We start from the raw sequence: 21,676 nt of genomic DNA, 5'->3' as shown, positions 1-21,676 counted from the left end.
TACGACCGGGGACTTATCACCTCAAAGGCTCAACGGTTTCGAAGTACTACTAGCTTGGAATGCTGAGCATCTTCGCTCCTATTATTAGTAATTCCAAACTCACTCTTTTAATTTCCTCATAAAAATTCCCTTGAAAGCTTTGTAATTAAGATTGCTTTTAAGCAAAATTCATCTTGTATAAATGTATGATTTTGTTCCTCGCATTGTTTTTATCTTTCTATTCGCGTATGTAATGTTTGTGTAGTACGAAACATTATAAGTGCTCACAAATAATTTAAAAAATGATCATTTTATTCAAAAATTTCTAAATACAAGAGAATATGCAAGGGTAGTAAAAAACAAGGTTGTGGGAAAAATTAAGCCAGAAGCGATCACTGGTCTTCATCCCTAGGCCCTGAAGGTGCGACCTCGGTATCTCCAGGTTGGTCATCGACCACCTAGTCAGCTGCCGGGTCCTCCGGGACGTACTCCTCTGGTTGATCCCTTTCCAGGTGAGGCCCTAGATCTTCCTCCTCATCATCGGCTCTCACCATGGAGGCAAAGATCCTTTGGTAATCATCCGAAAGGTTGGTAAGGTCCATGGTCGGGTTTTTTGGCCGAAGGGCATAAATGGACTGAATAGACCAGTTAGCAGCTTTCCTCTCAATTTCTAATTCTTGTCGCTTCATCTTTTCGGTTAATGAAGCGACTTGCCCTTAGGATAATTCGAGGTTCGCCTCAAGTGCCCTCCTCTGCTTCTCGGAAGTTTCTCACAATCGAGCTCTCTCTTCCTCCACCCGCAAGGCCCACTCGGAGTTCGCTCGTAGCTCTAACTCTTTCTCGCCAACCTCTTTGGTGAGCCTGGCCACTGTCCTTTGAAGTTGTTTAAGCTCCTCTCTCCTATTCTCCAGCTTGGCCTTCTGGAAGTCCGTGTGAAGAGCAGAGTTCCTCTCCGACATGTACTGGTTCGTCTGAATGATGTTCAGGCCTAGCTCTTCTTTCGCAGTTGCTAAGTCGTGCCTCAGCTGTGTGTTCTCTTCCTTCAGCTCAAAGAGTCCCCCGAAAGCTTCCAATTGGATCTTTTGTTGGGCCAGGTGCATGGCGAGCAAAGACTGTATAGTGAAATAAGCAAGCATTAGACTGTCTCTTTGAAAAGAGTAAAGTATTGGAATGTTCTCGACGAGGACAAACCGTCTTACCTGACTTTGCATTTGAACCGCCCTAATCATCAAGTCCGCAAGGTTGGAGGCCACGAGCTCTTCAAAGACTTTGGCAAGTTGGCATTCCAAAAGGGTGAACACCACCAACTGTAGGTGCTCCAGAAGTTGACCCATAGAGTCCAACACTGGTGTGTCAGCTCCTGAAGCAGAAAGCACCTCGCCAGCCGGCCTTTTGCCTTTTCTCCTCCTGAAAGCCACGACCCCTCTTTGTTCCCTGTGCAGACAGACCAGTGTAACCCCGGTCGCGTGCCTCGAGCTCCCTCTCAAGCGAAAAACATGATAAGGCTGCGACCTCTCAGGCTGCACCCCCAAGCCCTCCGGCTCAAACTCTGATTCCTTGGGCTGTAGCACTCTTCTTTTCTTGGACTTTTGGCCTATGGTCTTCTGCTTTGGGTGTGCGATCGCAGGCTAAAAAGGTTTGTGCTGGTTGTTTGGTGGGTGGCTGCGCCCCTACTTGCGCTCCTTCGACAGTGGTGTCGCTAGGGCCCACCTCGACTGGTTTCATGGCGCCGACCCAGGGGAAAACGAACCCCCTCTCTCTCAACGACCTTGGCATTTTGGGTGGCATATTGGCTGCATGCGGGTACTGTTAGTAAAAGAGTTCACTACATGCAAAAGCAAAAATTTGAAAAGACTGCGGACACTTACGAAATAAGGGTTCCAAAGTCGCTTCAGAATTGAAGAAGTCATACTTCCTCAAATTGGCGGTTGTCACAAGCAGTTTCACATCGTGACAGTGATCTGGCAGGTTACCAAATTAAACTATTTAGTTGAAGTCAGAGAGATCTGTCAACCTGGTCAACTTGTTTCCTACGAAGAGACACGAAAGATTGTTAGAAAGTGAATCCCAAAAAGAAAAGAAAAAATTCACTAAGTACAAAAAGGGAAGACCTACTCGGCTCCCTAAAGTGGCAGATGCCATCGTAATGGAAAAAGAAAAACTTGGTCTCGTCGTATGCCCCGACATTACTGGGGTAATTAAATATGCCTCCCTCGATCGTGGATCGCTTCGAGAGGTAGTAAGAATCTTTGTCCTTGCTTTTTTTTAAATAGTACGAGCAAGCAAGCTCTAACGCAGTCAGTTGGTCGAGGTCGTACTCGACGCACGCGATATACATAGCCACGACTATCATATATGCGTTAGGCGTCAGCTGTAAAGGTGCGACCCTGAAGTGATCGAGGATCAACCTAATAAAGGGATGGAAGGGAATTAGTGCTCTACATTTGAATATAGCTTTAGAGATCGCAGCCATTCCCTCTGGCATATTACGAGCTGTATGCGACCTGTACCAGTAGACGTTTACGCTAACTGCATATTGGTCTACTGCCTTTTGTATTTCGTCTCAGGTAGCCACTGACAGAATCTCTTGCGTAGGACCCACAGGGGCGTCCTGCGCCTGCAAGCTCGTCCCCTCATTTGTTCTGGTTGCTGTGGGGTCCATCTCTTCTATGGTCTGAAAAAGGGGGACACGTACAGATTACTCAGTCTCCGTACAGAATTTTGTACGACGATGTGGAAGAACAAAACCCTAATGTATCTTCCAAAAATCCTAAAAAACCCTTGGGGACCACCCCCAACGGTTCGTACCCTGAAAACATATTCCTTACAGAAGTCTAGCCATAAACACCCACCATTATCGCCTGGTTAAGTTGTCCATGAAAAAGAAAAAGGAAAGCAATGGAAGGATCTTCCTTACCTTTTTGGCTGTGGGGGTCGAACTTTTTACTGTTAACGGAAAGTACACACCAACTTGAAGGATTAAAAATCTGGTCTCGCGAGAGCTTTTTGCTTTTTCTGAAAGTATGAGTATTGTGACATTGCTTAAGGCGAGCTTGGGGTTTTATAGTGGAGGAAACGACGATTGGTCTTCCTGAAGCCAAGCGACGTTTGGGCGGAATGCGTCTCTCGCCGTTGATCGCGACCACGTGTCATCAATCGGCGAGAAGGAGTAACCGTCACGCTTCGAGAATTCAATCGTCGCGTCTCTCTGTTGAAATAATCGAGCGACGGCTCGATTCTCTCCTCCACATTAAATGCGCTCTCATCTGCATTTAATGCCTTGATAAGGAATGTCGTTTCAGCATGTCTTACATTTAATGCGCATGACTGGCACTTATTGCGCACAGGACACGTTTGTCAGAATAAAGGATACTTCATTAATGGATTAGCTGTCAAGCGCAACAGATAACATCTGAAGAGGTCGTTGGAAAAGAACACTCTTCGTCGCATGTCGGTTGCAAAGCGATGTGATTCCTTGCCTCCAGCAGAAATATGCCAAGTGTAATAAGGTCGCAGACCTCGGTTAAGATAAGAGGTGCATCGATACGGCACTGAGTAGGGTCTAATCCAGGTCGTTGACTTCGCGGAAGAAGACCATCTCAGGTCGCTCGTAGAAAAATGTTTTGTGACCTCCTTGTAGCCAGGTTGGCTTGACCAGGCGTCATTTGAATATGTCAAATCATGGCATAATTATGAAGTTCTCAAGGTTCGATCCTTAAACCTTAAAAACTGGGGGACTTCTGTTATGCTGGAAAAAGTAGGGCTGACGTGGAGCCTCGTTAGTAAAGGATGGTCAGAGTTCAGAAGGGTTCTGTGCCATCCAGGTGCGGCCACGTCGCACCTAGTGCAAGTGGCATGGCTCCTGTCAGTGCAGCAGGTGAGTGCCAGGCTAGCAAGCAGTTGGAGATCGCCCACGTGTCAAAGCCCCGCTTTAATCGAGGAAATCCCTCGAGCATGTGATCAATGGGACGCAAAGAAATGATTTGCACGGCACCTACCCACTTGCAGCTTTCATAATCATTACCTTGAACTTTCCCATTATAAATAGAGGACTTTCCTCTCATTTAAAGAGATTAGCTGATTTTACGCTGAAATAGCTCTCTCTTTAAACTATAACTCAACTCGTGGAACGCGACCTGATCTCTCTCTTATTAATACAATAGCAGTGGATGTGAGATTCGCTTTAGAGCATCCGAACCACTTTAAATATTGCTCTTCACCTTTTATTTGATTCAATCCCTTCATATTACGTGTGACTTGTAAGTCATTTTAGCATTTTCCACGTGCGAGTAGTTGGTGTTAAAATCAAGCATCAACAATATAAATTAGTAAATTAAGTTGAAGAAGGTAATTGAGTGGGAAAAAGTTTAGGAAAGCACGAAATGTAAAGGACAATATTCAAGATTTGAGTTTGGATTATTGTATGGATATAGTTGATCTTTAAATTAATTTGATATCCAACAAGAACCAAACGTTTCATTATCTAAATCTTCATCACTGTCCTCCATAACAGCCATTGTCGTTATCAATTTACACATGAAGAAAGTGATATATTTTCCCTCCATGCATGCATACAGTACGGCCAAAGAGACACATGCCCTAATCTTTAAACCTAGATGTTAACGTGTCTCTTTGATCCTAATTCTATTCTACTTGATGCTTGTCATTTGTAATCCATTTGATTGTGATATATTTACACGTGTTCACATTTTGAACAATTCCTTTGTTTCTTCACATGATCCCAGTTGATATGCTAAACTTTTGATAAGATTAAGATGTAATTCACTATTAAGTTTGACTGATCGATATATGTAACCACCGTGCTTCAAGAAAAAGAATAATATGGTCCAAGAATTCAACTGTTTTTTTTTTTTTTTTATTCCTGGATGGATATCAAATCGGTAAAGGATAATGAAGCTTCTTTTTTGACCGAATCTGTATATTCAACACACCCCACTTTCTTCTGAGAGCTGCGTGCATGGCAGATGCCCTCAAAACAAAACCAGATATAATCAAGAATCCAATCACTAATATAAATGAATTAATTAACAAGTAATGAAAGAATAAGCATCTTTCTTTTTCTTTCACTAATATAATCAACCTTTAATTGGTTGCAATTCTTTCAAGTTTGACCAAGTTTTGTTTTTTTAGGCGACTCAATTTACATACTGAGACTGGACTCTACCTTTGGGCCCTTGGGGAATAAAGCCTGGCTCAATTCGCATTTACTTTCAGAAATTAATATGGTAACGTGCAAGCTGGGAGTGATAAATGGGAAGAAAACATTTATTAATTACATTTAGGCTGCATATATGATTAGGGCATGAGAAGATTACTCTGATAATCTATTTTTTAATTCGGTTATTATCTTGTTTGGTTAAGTAGGTAATAAAAAATTCTGATAATCTTTTATTACTTAGGTAATATGAGAGGTGATATAAGAGGTTATGTGATTATCGACTAAGAGGGTGGTATTTTAAAATTGTCGTGGTAATCCTATTTTTGTTCCAATTTTATCTTTGTTTAATAAAAATTCCGGACACAAATGCCCTTCTTTTGCTGTCAAATAACAATTAACTCAATTTGTTGAATAATTTCTTTAATCTTATTAATTAATTATTTAGACAAAAATGTCCCATAATAATAATTATAATAATTATGATGATGAAAACTATAATAATTTTAATAAAATAATATTTAAGTATTTTATAATTACTAACCAAACACATTAATTATTTATACATCTGACACGAATCAAACACAATAATAATTTATATTCATTATTCTTCAAGGTTATCTATCTCAGTGATAATCTTATATTTTTTATAATAAAACATTGTAAGAATCAAACGCACTCTTATGATTTACAATTTTTATTATTAGTTGTTAAATATTCAACTATATAGAAAACTTTATGTTAAATTATTATTAAAAAAATAATTCTAATCTTGACACACGGCCATGGCAAATAAATTTCAATAAATGCAATATGTACTAGCAGATCTGAAATCCAAATTTTGGTTTTACAAACATAAATCTTTTTAGAGAATGCCAATTAATTCAGTTGGTAAAATCTTTTAATATGTTGTGGAAAAAAAAAAAAGAGATTAGATCTGATGTACACAACAAAATTACGAAATGTAACTTTGCTAAAGACATAAATAAATAAATAATTTAATATAAATTTTGTAGGTAATTTGATATTAATTTAAAATTACATAATCATATGATTTATGTTACTTAAATTTAAAATTCTAAATAAATTGATTTTTTGTTTATTATACAAGTGGATTATTAATGAACTTAAAACATAGTGGGACCTTGCAATAATCCCTATTTGATCCTGTGGTATTGATGAAATGAATGATCTGCTTGGCATTTAATATCTACTGAACACATCAACACTGTTTCTTTGACATGGCTAAAATAAACGTAAGTTTTGCTAAAATTATGAATATTTTATTTGGAAGAAATTAAGTATTCGTGTACTAAGTTGTACCAAAACCATATTTTTGCCACGAGTTGTTCGTACCTTCAAATTAATTAGGAGTAAAAAAGCTAAAAAAGTAGATGGGATAGAAAGTACAATATATATATATAGAGAGAGAGAAAGGCCCCCCTTTATTCATTTTCTGGAAGGTCATAAATTTAATTTATTTGTCAGAAAATTTTTAAGTCTATCCAGATTGTCCTGCTAAAACGTGCACAATCCTGCAAACCAATCTTTCTTTAATTTTTTGCCTTATTATCGCACGTGGGGTGTCTTCACTATTCATGTTTAATTGCATTTACCTAAATTTTAGGGTCTATTTTTATTTAGTTTTGGAGGTTTTGTGATATTTTTTAAGGGTATTTAGTAATTTTAAAAAGGTATCTCGTTAGAGCGCTTTTAGGGTAAATAAAAGTAACCTTAAATTTTATAACGTCTGAATATCATAAAGATAATTTCCCACAAGGTTATAACCCTTAAAATATTGTAATAAGCTATATTTTCTTTTTTATTGTTAGTAAGAATAAGAGTGTATATATAAATTCAGAAGTTTTTTTTTTGAAATCAAATGAGTTATATTCATTCAAAAGGATCGACTAAGGATTCAATACAATTTGGAACTTCTTCAAGTTCAACCAGTACATCATCGATGGTTAAAGCATTTTTAGCTAAAGTATGAGCAATCACATTGGATGCTCTTTTAACATGATGAACCGAAAAAGTGATAAAATTCTTGGAAAGCACCTTAGTGTCCATAGAAATAAGACCAGCTTGGCCCCAATTCTCTTCATCCCTAAGGAGATCATTGACTACTTGGAGAGCATCCCCTTCCAAGATTATTTGGTTGATCCCAATATCTGCTGCTAGAGTGACTGCTTGAAGAGCTACGAAAGATTCAGCCACGTGTGCATCTGGCAGCATGGTTTTTTTCATTCTCATAGTCGCCAGAAATCTGCCTTGCCAGTCCCGAATTGCAATTCCAACCCCAATTGTGCCGTTTTCTTTTCTCACACTTGCATCCCAATTAACTTTGAAGATACCTTCAGGTGGTGGCTGCCATCTAGGTGAACTGGGATCCGAATTCAGCGGGTGCGCCTTTGGAGAGGTCTTTGATTGAGTCAAGGAATTTAATATGTCTAGTTTTTGAGTTGCTTGGTGAATGAACTGGGATGGAGTAGACAAATAATGTTTGAAAATAAACTCGTTCCTCCTTTGCCAAATTTTTGAGACCACCACACCAAATTCAGCTAAATACTTTTCCTCAAGTTTGGACAGCAATACCATAACGAGCTCTCTGAAGTCAGTGAAATTGTTGTTCATCTTTTGAAAGATTCGGGAACAGCTTGACCAAATATCCTTGGCAGCCACGTAGCCCCATAAAGCATGCAAGACATCTTCTTCTTCTAAGCAACAGAAGGTGCAAAAAGATTCCTCAATCACTCTTTTCTTGACAAGGTTACACTTGGTTGGAAGAATGTCTTGGCAAGCCTTCCACAAAAATAATTTCTCGGCATTAGTAATGGGAAGCTTCCATAGCTTCTTCCACTTTTTATTATCATTAGCTGCAGAAGAGGATTGGCCTCGGGATGAGATTTGGGAGTCCACTTGCAGGTGATATGCACTCTTTACCGAGAAGAGACCATTTTGAGAGCATCTCCAAACAATTTTATCTGGTCTGTTGAAGATACTAATGGGAATACGACAGATGATGTTAACTTCTGATTCAGAGAACAAATCTTTGAGTAGGTCCAACTTCCAGGACTTTGATTGGGGGTTAATGAGAGTAGCCACCTTAGCCTCCGGGTCCATACCAAGGCATTGGCTTTGAATCTTAAAAGAAGATGCGAAAGGAAGCCATTTGTCTTGCCAAATCCTGACCTTGGACCCATCACCAATGCGCCACATCAAGCCAGATTCCAAAACAGACCTTGCTGCCATCACACTTCTCCAAATGAAGGATGATGACCTTTTAACCTTTGCTTCTAAAAAATTACCGTCAGGATAGTATTTGGCAGATAAAACTTCCGCTGCAAGTGAATTAGGATAATGAAAAAGTCTCCATCCCTGTTTGGCAAGCATAGCCAAGTTGAAGAGTTCTAAGTCTCTGAATCCTAGCCCCCCATCATTCTTTGATAGCTTCATTTTATCCCATGAACACCAGTGAATTCTTTTTTTGTCATTCTTTTGGCCCCACCAGTAACTTTTAATCAATCTGTTCAGCTCTTGTAGGATGGTTTTTGGGATTTTGAAAACACCCATGCTGTATGTTGGGAGAGCTTGGATAACAGCCTTAAGTAGTGTTTCTTTCCCAGCTTGTGAAAGATATTTCATCTTCCAGTTACTAAGTTTGCCTCGTACACGTTCCAGGATGTGCTTGAAACCTCTTATTCTGTCCCTCCCAATCAACGTTGGAAGTCCAAGATATCTGTCATAAGGATGAGAGGATTTAACCCCAACCACTTGGATAATTTGTTGCTTGACATCATCTCTAGTATTTTTGCTAAAAAATATCGAAGTTTTTTCCTTGTTGAGTCTTTGCCCGGAGCTCTTTTCATAGGTGTCTAGAAGCTTAAACAACCTATTCCATTCATACTGATTTTCCTTACAGAAGAGAAGACAGTCATCATCATAAAAGAGGTGGCTAATGTGCATTCTGGAACGCCCCATTGGAACCCCTTTGATATCTCCTCTATCTTCAGCATCCTGGATGAGTCTACTAAGAGCTTCAGCTCTAATAATGAATAGATAAGGTGACAAAGGATCACCTTGTCTGATCCCCCGAGAAGGTTTGAATGGTTTTTGAGGAATCCCGTTGATGAGAACCGAATAAGAAACTGAAGAGAGGCAGTTCATGATGACGTTGATCCAGGTTGAACAAAAACCCATCTTACACATGACTGCTTGCAGGAAAGACCACTCAAGTCTGTCATAAGCCTTGCTCATGTCAAGCTTCAGCGCCATGTAACCATCTTTTCCTTTTAGACTGGTATTCATAGTATGCATGACTTCAAATGCCACTATAGCATTGTCAGTAATCAACCGGTCTGGAATGAACGCACTTTGTGATGGAGAAATAATCTGTGGCAAGATTTTTTGCAGTCTGTTGGCAAGGACCTTTGCCAGAATTTTATAAAGGACGTTGCATAAGGAAATTGGTCTGAACTCTGACACTTTGGAAGGTGTTTTAACTTTGGGTATTAAAGCGATAAGGGTAGCATTAAAGTCCTAAAGCCATCTCCCTGAACAAAAGGCTTCTCTCACAGCAGCACACACGCTAGGTCCAATGGTCTGCCAATGTTTCTGATAGAAGATGGCAGGAAATCCATCAGGTCCTGGAGATCCTAGCCCGTTCATAGTGAAAACTGCTTTTTCAACTTCTTCATTAGAAATTTGCTTGACCAGATCACTGTTCATTTCTGGAGTTATAACAGACTTAACCACGCGGTTGCAGTCCTCTAGTCTCTCGGGCATTGACGAAGAAAATAATGCTTGAAAGAAAACTTGAAAAAGGTTGCTAACCTCTTCCGGTTTATTTGCCAACCTGCCATCATCATTTGAGATTTGCTTGATAACATTAGATTTCCTGCGTTGGTTAGCACACAAGTGAAAGAATTTTGTATTACGGTCCCCATCTTTTAGCCATTGTTGTTTAGCTCTTTGCTTCCATTTGATATCATCTTCTTCCAGAAGTCCATCTATTTCTTGTTTAAGCTACTGTAGTTCTCCCTTCTTGTCACCTCTGTTTGACTCTTCCAGATGCTTCAGCTGAGATAACTTATCTGTCACAGTATTCCTCCTGCTTCGGAAAGTACTTTTGCTCCAGGTGGACAACTTTTCTTTGCACCTTTGGAGTCCTTCCATAACACCTGGCAGACTAGAGTTGGGATTTAAAATACAAAGCCATTCTCTTTGGATCAGCTCCCCACATTCGACTCTATTATCCCACGCAGCTTCATATCGGAAAGGCCTATGCTTCCTAATTTCAGTCTCTAGTTCTCCTTTGATTTGGATGAGAATTAGTTTATGATTGGAAGAAGTAACACCTAAAGCATTCACAATGCAATCTGAGAACAAATCAAACCACGCCTTGTTTCCATAGCCTTTATCTAGTTTTTCCTTTGTGAAATACCAGCCCTCTCTGCCATTATTCCAGGTGAAGAAATCTCCATTGAAAGGGATTTCACTGAGATCACAATCAATAAGTGCTTCCCGGAAATTTTCCATTTGCCTATATGGTCTATCTGGAGCTCCAAACTTCTCATATTGGTGGCAAATTTTATTGAAGTCACCTACACACAACCATGCCATATTCGTTTGACCTTTAAGTTCTCTTAACAAGTTCCAGCTACCTGATCTTTTAGACACCTCCAGATGTCCGTAAAAACCAGTTAAGATGAATTTCTGGTTTGCAGTTGATTGATTAACGATAAAAGAGATGTGATGTTGAGTATAGGACACCAAGTCCACTTCCTTGTCATCCTTCCATAACATTGCAATGCCACCACTAGCCCCTCTACTGTCAACAACAAAGCTGCATGAAAATCCAATCTTGTTTCTTATGATCTCTAATTTATTCCTGTTACACTTTGTCTCCATAAGGAAAACAAAATCGGGACACTTAGTCTTCACCCAGTGATGAAGTTCGCAAACTGTCCGTGGGTTCCCAAGCCCACGGCAGTTCCAGCTAAAGCAAATCATTGGGAGTGGTGGGGCTGCGAAGCAGCCTCCACCATGAAGAGAGTAGTATCAGATTCATCTGAAACTTTCTGTTTCTTGGAACTTTGTTTCTCAGTATAACCTTCTACTGATAATCGAAAAATTCTTTTTTTTTTCCTGAGTAATACCTTCCTTCACACTGATATGATTAATGCCTCTAGCTTTCCGTTTCCAAGTGGATCTCTTAGACCCACCCTGATGTAAAGCTTGGGAGGAGACTTCAGGAAGTTGGGGCGTAACTGTCACAAACTGATTGGGAGGGGCTTGTTTCCCGTCTTGTGCGTTAACATCCTCAATTAAAGCATTTGATTCTGGGAGAGAATCTTGGGCTAATCCGTTATTGGCAGAGATATTCGGAGAATTCATGGATGAAATATTCTCCGCATCTTCTTTGGAAAGTTGACCTGACAGGCCATCTCTACCATGTAACGTATTCGTTATAGAGACAGTTTGCATGCTTTTACTACCTTTCTTTATTCTTACCTGAAAATCAGCCTCTGAATCTGTCTGATATGAGTTTACGTCTGTGCCCCTTGTTTCACCGGCAGCAGCCATGGAAGGTGAAAGACAATGCTCTGTGTTTCGATCTGTTGAGCCACCGTAGCGTTTGGATTCTTTAGAGTAGAACTTTGGTGAACTGGCTCGCAGCCAAGGCCCGAATTGATTACTGGATTCTTTAGTCTGTCTAATGGAAGAGCAACCTCTATTCTTGTGTTTAAGAACTCCACATTTAAAACAAAAATTCTGTAATCGTTCATACTTGAAAGCAATCCAGTATTTTTGCTCCCCAATCCTTAATATTCTCCCCCGAACCAAAGGTTTGGTAAGTTCAACCTCTACTTTCACCCTTAGAAAGCTTCCCCAGCCCAAACTATTCGCACCAACATCCACTTCAAGAACTTTGCCAATTGCAGACGCTAGTTGGACTCCATAATCATCATTCATGGCAGCAAAAGGCATATTATGAAGTTGAACCCAGAAAGGTTCATGTGTGAAACAGCTAGCATTAGAAAGAGTGCTACTATCGACTCGTTGAATAGCTATCAAAGCCCTATCGAAGGACCACGGTCAACCGTTGAGGACTTTCTGCAGATCAGTGACGTTTTGAAATTCTAGCAAAAATAGTTTCTCACCAGCATCTGTAAAGTGGATCCAGCCTTCCAGTTTCCAAACTTGAGACATTATGGACCGAAATGCTTCTTTGCTGAAATTTTTCTTCGTGACAAGGAGAGCCAGAAGGCAGTGTTTAACTTTGGTGGCCGCATCTTCGATCGTCTTGTTGGAAACGACGATGTCATTTTCTTCTTCTTCAGTTAAGGAAAAGCTTTCCCATAACGACGTTAACGTAGACTCAGCCATGCATGCGTTCCACAGTAACCACTAAATGACTAAAAGACAAAACTCTCTGTCAGAACAGAGAGACACACCTTACTCTAGAGAGAAGGACCTCCTAATAGCAATGGTAGTATTTGTATTTAGTTATATTTTTCAGTTTTTGTTGTGTTGAATGTGAATACAATGAAGTCAGTTTCAAGACACTAATGTTGGATATATTAATAAACTAATAAATATGGGCTCACAATCCAATTTACAAACTTCTCGTAATTGGACAGGCAAAAACTATAGTGAGCTAGCCAATTACGAACTAAACCCAGTTGTGAGCTATCACAGGATTGTGAGAAAAAATTTATGAGATTGGGTTGTAAATGTAGTATTACTTTTTTATTTTAGAGTGATGCTATTGGTTACCACATTTCATATTAATAAACGTCATTTTTTATATATAATTACAATTTTATCCTTTATAAAAATGGCTGAATAAGATATACAATTTTTTAATCTAAAAATTTTATTTTTTCTTCTAATCATAAACTCTAACCCAAATTTTGCCTTTAAATCATAAATCCTAACCTAATTATTATTATTATTATTATTATTTTGTTAAATATATCTACAATGGAAAGGCTTTTATGAAGATAATAGAAGCACTAAAATCTTTGACTTTTGAATTTTCTTCACTTTTCTATTGATCTACGTACACTTACTTGGAATATAGATGATTTCTTCAAAAGTAGATGAATTCAAGAGTCTATTACAACATATTCTTACCAACTTACTGAGATTTCAAGTTCTATTTGAAACATTTTCTATTATAATCGTAACAACATATTCATTGGAAAGAGAAATTTAAGTACCTACCATGTTTCAAATTTGAAGTAAGAATATATTTATGAACAAATTTTCTTCATTTTTTTATATGGTGTGGTGAACAGAGGAGAAGGCAGGCGAACCCATGATTTTTTTTTTTTTTTAAATTTTAGTCGGATTTTGTAGATATTATTTTGTAAAACATTTTTAATAATTAATAACATTAACAAAGGCTTAATAATTATTTTTAAAGTACACATCATGTAATATATAATACAATTACATATCTGCATATGGTACATATAAAAACAAGACATGTCTTTTTTTATATAAAACTTAAAAAATGAGAAAAACTTATGTAAAATAGTCTCATCACTTCACTTTATCTATGTGATTAGATCATCATACAAAACTATATTACATATTGATAGTTTTTAAAACAGACAATTCAATAAGAAGGAAAACATAAGATATATGTTGTTATACATGATATTTTTTCACTTAATGGTCTTATCACATCAAGAAACTCCACATCATGGTTAACACATTTGTATAAAAACCTACATGTATATCTAAAATCTTGATATATCACTTTGGATGTAAAATTAAAGGAAAAAAAAAAATTATATGAAATACTTCCATCGCCTTAATTTTTTAACATGATGAGCCCATCAAATAACGTAATATAATAAGGATTTCTTGTGTAAATATTTCTCATTACTAGTTTTTATTTTTAATTAAAATTAATTTTCATTAAAAAAAAAAAAACACCCGCGAGAGAGTTAAGTCCAGAGAAAACTGGAATTATTGGTCACAAATGGTGGGAAAGATTGAATTATTCATGCGTGAAGTTTCAGCGAAAGAGCCAGGAAATTTCCCATTCCCAACCGTCTTTTTTTCCACTTTATTAAAGTGCTGTTTTTTCCACCTTTCTTTTCAGTTTTTGTTGGATTTAACGTGAATATGATGAGCATTTAAGTCAGTTTCAGGATGCTAAAGCTAGGCATCCGTGGCCCATGCCATCACTCAAAACTTTTAACTATAATGAATAAAGCTAGAATCGGAATTTAATGAATGAAAATAACAATGAAATTTCTCACAACTTGCGGTGAAACCAGCTGGAAACTTTAGCTAGTGAACAAATCTGCAAATTGCATTTTATGAAGCATAAGAAAAGAACAAATACAAAATTAGATTTTAAAAGTGAATATCAACTGTTTTATCCTCTATTCCCTGAAGCACAAAAACTGAAACAAATTAATGCACTTCTCTTAAACCTACCGTTTCCAAAGAGAGAAATCTTCATTCAAAAAAAAAAAAAAAAAAAAAAAAAAAAAACAAAAACATAGCTTGGCAACCATGGTGGATGCAGTGGTCTCACTTGTGGTGAAAGGCTTGGAGACTTTCTAATCCAAGAAGCAGCCTCCTTCGAGGCATAAGAAGTGAAGTGGAGTCACTGAAAAAAGATCTAGAATGGATGATTGTTTCTTAAAGGATGCTGAGAGAAACAATTGAATCATTTGATACACCAGTGGGTATCTGACATCCGAGATATTGCTTTTGATTGTGAGGATGTCTTAGATGAATTTATGATCAAAGTCCACGATGGAGAGGTCGCTTCAGATATGCTCAAAGCCGAAGTGGAAGAGTCTACGAAAAGAAGACAAGCACTCTTAACTTCCATCAGGAAATCGGTTGCTAAATCTTTTGGCAAGGGCAAGGAGAAGGTAACCGTGTACAACATAGGCAAGAAGATCGAAACTTTGAAAAAGAGACTCAGTGTCGTCTCTCAAAGACGTCAGGAGTATGGTCTTGAAAATATCAATGTCAAGAGGGAAGGAGAGAGCCCTGCTTTTGGAAGATTGAAACAACTGAGAAAAACCAACTCCTTTTCATTTGAAGAGAATGTTGTTGGCTACAAGGACGAGACCGATAAATTGTTGGCTAAACTACTTGACGATGAGCCAAGGCGATATGTGATCTCTATTTGGGGCACTGGTGGTTTGGGAAAGACAACTCTTGCTGGAAAACTTTACAACAACAGTGCAATTAAGCAAAAATTTCGTCGATGTGCTTGGGTTTCTATATCTCAAGATTACAAAACTCAAGATCTTCTTGGAAGAATCATAAAGTCTTTCAATTTCGGAAATACAACGGAGAAGTTTGAGACGATGAGTCAAGATGATATGGAGAGGTATCTTCATAAATCTTTGCAAGGATGCAGATATTTGGTGGTAATTGATGATGTATGGGACAAAGAAGCATGGGCGAGCCTCAAAAGAGCTTTTCCAGACAACAAGAATGGCAGCAGAGTAATTATTACCACTCGCATCACAGATGTTGCTGAACGTTCAGATGAAAGAACTCATGTACATGAACTTCGATTTTTAAACCAAGAGGAGAGTTGGCAGCTATTCCGTGAGAAGGCTTTTTGGAATTTAAATGTAGATGAGGGATTGGAGAAGTTGGGAAGAGAAATGGTAGAAACATGTGGCGGTCTACCACTTGCCATTGTTGTGTTAGGCGGTTTACTGTCAACAAAGAAGCCACAAGAGTGGAATTTGGTGCGTGATAATATTTGGCGGTATTTAAATAATGATTCCATTCAGATAACACTGTTATTGGCTTTAAGCTTCAATGATTTACCTTATCAATTGAAGTTGTGTTTTCTCTACTTAAGTAATTTTCCAGAAGACTTCGAAATCAAAATAGAGAGACTAATTCGCTTGTGGGTGGCTGAGGGTTACATACCGCATGATGAAGAAATAATGGAAGATGTGGCTCTCAATTGCTTGAACGAGTTGATTAACAGGAGCCTTATTCAGAAAGGTGAAATGCGGTTGGGGATGGTTAGAACATGTCGAGTCCATGATCTATTGCGGGATTTAGCAATTCAAAAGGCAAAAGAACTCAATCTTGTTCAAATTTATGACGAAATCAGAAACTCAACTCATTCTTCAAGGGTATCATGTCGACGACAAGCTATCTATTCTGGGATGAAGGAGACCTTGTGGCTTCAACAGTGTAATCCGCTCTTGCGTTCGCTTTTGTTCTTTGATCTCTATGGAGAGCGTCCCACGGTAGAGCAATTCATACCAACTCTGTGTACAAGACTCAGGTTCTTGAGAGTGCTCGAGTTCGAACATTTTGATAGGGGATCAGTCTGGTCCTTACCCAAAGATATAGATAAGTTGATTCACTTGAAGTATTTGGGATTCAGAGATGCAGTACATATTCCGGAATCGATTCTCAACTTGTCCAATCTAGAAACTCTGGACTTACCCGAGGATCTGTTGGGTTCTGGTGCCTTTCTACCAACCGAAATTTGGAAGCTGCAAAGTTTGAGACATCTAATTGGAGACCTTAAAGGGCCATTGCGGATAGACAATATGACAAACCTTCTGACTTTGAAGAATGTAAAAGATGACATTTGGACTAAAACAAATTCTGAAACATTGGTTAATCTTCGAGAGCTACACCTATCGGTGTGCGATGAAAGAGCGAAGAAGTTCACTTTCGATTCTATTGCTGAACTGAAAAGTATTCAAATTTTAGCGGTCTATTTATCAAATGATCATTTTTTTTCTACATTGCAGCCACTCTTTCGTTGCCTTCATCTCCGACACTTGAGTTTAAATGGGAAGATGGAGAAACTACCAGGAGAAATGCATGAAGTTTTGCCAAATGTAGAAAGCCTATCGTTAAGTGGATTCAAACTCGTAGATGACCCGATGCCAATATTGGAGAAGATGTTGAACCTCACAGAACTTGAGTTAAGCGACGATTGTTACTGTGGAAAGAAGATGGTGTGCACGGCAAAGGGTTTTCCCCGGCTTGAAATTTTAACACTTGATACGCAAGTTTTAGAGGAGTGGCAAATAGAAGAAGGAGCTCTGCCTGTGCTTAGAGGTTTGAAGTTAATAAACCATAGCCAATTCAAACTTCCAGAAAGATTGAAATCAGTCCCTCTCTGTATTGAAACAGAAGTTTGTCAGAGTGTATTGATAATTAAATAACCATCTTTGTGGTGATTGTTGTGTTTGTACTGTATTTTCTTTCAAATTTAATTTGTATTTTGGCCATCATTTGGGTTTTTTTTTTTTATACTGTTTCAGTTTTAAATATGTAAGCCTCTGGACTCATCAAATTACCATAATACTTCTTGGTTGTAGGATAAGCTTACAGAGAATCAGTATTTGAGAAATTGTGAATATTTTTAAAATAAGTAAAAAAATATTTAGAAAGCATTAATACGAGAATCAGATTACTTTGGGTGGTTTTTGCTCCTAAGCTCAGAAAAACTGCGTTTAATCCCTCTTCCAGTTGAATGGGAAAGAAAAAAATTACTAGACAAGTGTTGATAATTCAATAACTCAAATATGGATAATTAAGCTGATACCGAGAAACGATTTGGCATCAAAATGACAGGTTGAGCGTAATAACCTATAATTATCATATGCTTCAACATTTTTTTCCTCTAGAAAAACAAAAAGGAATATGACACTGCTGCTCTAAATCTGAAAATTTCTGGAAAAATTTCAGCTAAAGGCAGAGGATAAACAGGGGAACAAAGAGAAGGCTCTATACAGTATTAAGAAATGTTATATGAATTGCCAATAAATGGAAAGAATTCAAGAACCAATCAACACATGACAGTATTTAACCACTCAGGACTTTTAGTTGAGATTTTATGCTAACGATAGTATTTAACATATTAAGGTTGTGGTTAAACTATCTATCATCCAATTACACAAATTGCTTACGAATTTATTTTAAAAGAAATACATAAATAAGTGAAGTGCAATTTGGCATTATTTTTTAAAAAAGAAAAAAAGGAAGACATAGGTTACTTAAGTAGATATATCAGCTTCAACTGAAGCACCATAACTACTCTAAAGGAAGCTAATGTCCCTTGATTAATTTAACTCTAAAAAAAGAAGACTAGCTATTTATTCTTGAACGAAAAGGCGCTTGTGGCTTCAACGATGTAATCTACTAATCCGCTTCTGCGTTCTCTTTTCTTCTTCGATGTCTATAAAGAGCATCCCTGGGTAAAGGATTTGAACAACCTTTGTGCACAAGTTTCAGGTTTTTAAGAGTGCTCGAGTTGGAGCGTTTCAAAGAAAATTTTTCAACCCGGTGTTTACCCAAATATATAGACAAGTTGATTCACTTAAAGTACTTGGGATTAAGTGACATGACCCGTCCCAACCCTCCCTATCTCATAGGCTAAGGGCACACCCATAGGACTCGGGTGACCAAGACGTGCCATGTGAAAAACTATAAAAATCTATTTTCTGAATATACTTCTGATAAAAAAATAACATAAATTATATACATATTTGAAAATTTGAAAACATATCACATTCATTTTATAAACTTGAAAAACGTGAGGTGTCAGAGTTTTCAAATCTTTTACAACCAACAAATGAGATAAACATTTGAAATAAAACATAACTTTGCTGCAAACATCCAAATCATCACTCAATGGATGCTTATGACAACTCTGTTGAGATTGTGGAGCTAAATTCAATCCAAATTAGAGTTGGATTAGGACATGGGTTTTCCTAATTTGTGTTTAAGTAGAATTGTTTTCTTTTAGGAATACAATTGGAAATAGGATTATAATTGTATTAGGAATTAAAATATAATTGCTATTGGGATATGAGATTTGAGTCTTATTAGGAATTGTGTCCCATGTATTACTTATAAAATGAGGTTAAGTCCTAGAGTTAGATATCACAAATTGAATAGAAGGTAAAACCACAATTAGAGAGTGAGAGCCACCAAATAGGGTTTGGTGAGTGAGCCAATTTGTGAGGCTTGAGAGATTCTGGTAATATTTCTTCTTCTTTATAGTGAAATTTCACAACGGCAAAGTGGACGTAGCTCTCATACAGAGAGTGAACCACTATAAATCTTGTGTTTGTGTGTGTTGCATTATTTTTCGCTTTCATGGATTTAGGATTTACTAGTATTCAATTAAATCCTCCCAACAACTGGTATCAGAGCCAAGTTCAAGGAAGAAAGTGATGGTTGGATAAGAAGAAGGATCTACACCTGGGATCAACAAGTTTGATGGAACAAATTACGCGCTTTGGAAGATGCAAATTGAAGATCATCTGTATGGTAGAAGATTACATCTACCTTTCTTAGGAGAAAAACCCGAAAAGATATTAGATGAAGATTGGGCACTCCTTGATAGACGAGTATTAGGAGTTATTTGGTTGACATTGACCAAGAAACAAGTAATGTGGCAAAGGAGACAATCACTGTAGGGCTGATGAAGATCATGTCTTATATGTATGAGAAGCCTTCTGCAAATACTAAGGTATATCTTATGAAAAAATTATTTAATCTTAAGATGAGAGAAGATGCTTCCGTGACAGAACATATGAATGATTTTAATACAATTATTAATCAACTGTCGTCTGTAAAAATTGATTTTGATGAAGAAGTTTGTGCCCTAATTCTTATGGCCTCCCTACCAAATAATTGGGAGCCTATGCGAGTAGCAATTAGTAATTCAACAGGTAATGCGAAATTAAAGCTCACAAAGCTCATAGGTAATGCGAAATTAAAGCTCACAAATCTTAGAGACAAAATTCTCGCTAAGGAGGTTCGCAGGAAAGATTTGAGTGAGATAACGTTGAATGCTTAGAATGTTGAAACAAGAGGCAGGGGTTACGATATGAATTCAAACTGAGGCAGAGGTAGATCAAAATCAAGGAACCAAAGAAGCAAGTCCAAGTTTGGGAAAAAAATAGAGTTCTGGAATTGTGGCAATAAAAGCCACATGTAGAGGAATTGCAAAGCACCAAAGAGAGAGGTGAACAACAATGACGACGTTGCCAATGCCGTAACTGAAAAGGTACAAGATGTTTTACTTTTATCTGTTGATAATTCTATTGACTCTTGGGTTTTAGATTCAAGAGCTTCATTCCATACCACTGCACACCGTGAAATTATAGAAAATTATGTGGTTGGAAATCATGGAAAGGTATACCTAGCAGATGGAGAACTTTTGGATATTGTAAGTATGGGTGATGTTAGGTTGAGGATGGCAAACAGATCTGTGTAGAAAATTCAAAAAATAAGGCGTGTATCAAAATTAATGCACAATCTAATATCAATTGGGCAACTTGATGATAAAGGGCATAGTGTGTCTTTTTTGGGTGGTGCATGGAAAGTTACTAAAAGAGTCATGGGAGTTGCTAGTGGAAATAAAAGTGGAACTCTTTACATGACTTCTAGTTATAGAGATTCAGTTGCAGTTGTAGATTGTAGACTTGGGCATAGAAGCGTGAAAGGAATGAAGGAGCTTCAATCAAAGGGGAAACTACCAAAGTTGAAGTTGATTGATCACAGTTTGTGTGAATGTTGCATCTTTGGCAAACAAAGAAGAGTAAGTTTTTCCAAAGTAGTAAGGGAACTAAAGGCAAAGAAGTTGGAGTTGGTTCATACATACGTGTGGGGACACACTCCCGTGTCATCCCTTAGAGGCTCAAAGTATTATATGACATTCATTGATGATGCGAGCATAAAGGTATGGGTTTATTTTTTGAAAAATAAATCTGATGTTTTTGATACTTTTAAAAAGTGGAGAGCATGGTTGGAAATGAGACAAACCTAAGGGTGAAATGCTTACGATCTGATAATGGGGGAAAGTACATTGATCAACGGTTCAAAGAATATTACGCCAATAATGGGATCAAGATGGAGAAGACCATTCTTGCAACTCCTTAACAGAATGGTGTCCCTAAAAGGATGAATAGAATACTAAATGAGCGTGCAAGAAGCATAAGATTGCATGCTAGACTACCACAGACATTTTGGCCTGAGGCAATTACTACTGTAGCCTACTTGCTCAATAGAGGACGCTAAATTGCAAGATCCCAGAAGAAGTTTGGAGTGGCAAAGAGGAAAATTATTCTTTCTTAAAAGTGTTTGGTTGTTTAGCATATGTTCACATTGACTCCGCTCTTAGAAGTAAGCTTGATGCTAAATCTAACAAAAGTTTTTTCATTGGTTATGATGACGCCGAGCTTGGTTATTGTTTCTGGGATGACCAAAACCGCAAGATTATAAGGAGCAGAGACGTCATATTTAATGAAGAAGTGATGTACAAGGATAGACTCAACATAAAGTTAGAAAGTCCAAACATTGAAGTGAAAAAGCAAGGGTAGTTCCTTTGAAAGACTTCCCAAGAAATGACATGGAAGACAAAGATCAGGAAGATCAAGATAACATAGCTCCGGAAGTCGAACCACAAACACCCATGTTTGAACTTAGAATATCTTCTAGGACTATAAAACCACCACAAAGGTACTCCCCTTCGTTGAA

General features: G+C 37.8%; 1 protein-coding gene across 1 annotated transcript; it reads left to right on the top strand.

Annotated features, from left to right (window-relative positions):
* Nucleotides 1–14,692: 14,692 nt before the first annotated feature.
* Nucleotides 14,693–20,414, top strand: LOC116114124 (disease resistance protein RPP13-like). Its single transcript, XM_031400279.1, has 3 exons — nt 14,693–14,719; nt 14,866–17,242; nt 20,260–20,414. Exons 1-3 carry the CDS (start codon nt 14,693–14,695, stop codon nt 20,412–20,414), a joined length of 2,559 nt encoding a protein of 852 aa, XP_031256139.1.
* Nucleotides 20,415–21,676: the final 1,262 nt, after the last annotated feature.

This window comes from Pistacia vera, unplaced genomic scaffold, assembly GCF_008641045.1.
Source record: "Pistacia vera cultivar Batoury unplaced genomic scaffold, PisVer_v2 Contig700, whole genome shotgun sequence".
Classification (NCBI taxonomy): Eukaryota; Viridiplantae; Streptophyta; class Magnoliopsida; order Sapindales; family Anacardiaceae; genus Pistacia; species Pistacia vera.
Note: the sequence above shows the minus strand (reverse complement) of the source record. Positions and strands in the feature narration are given on the sequence as shown.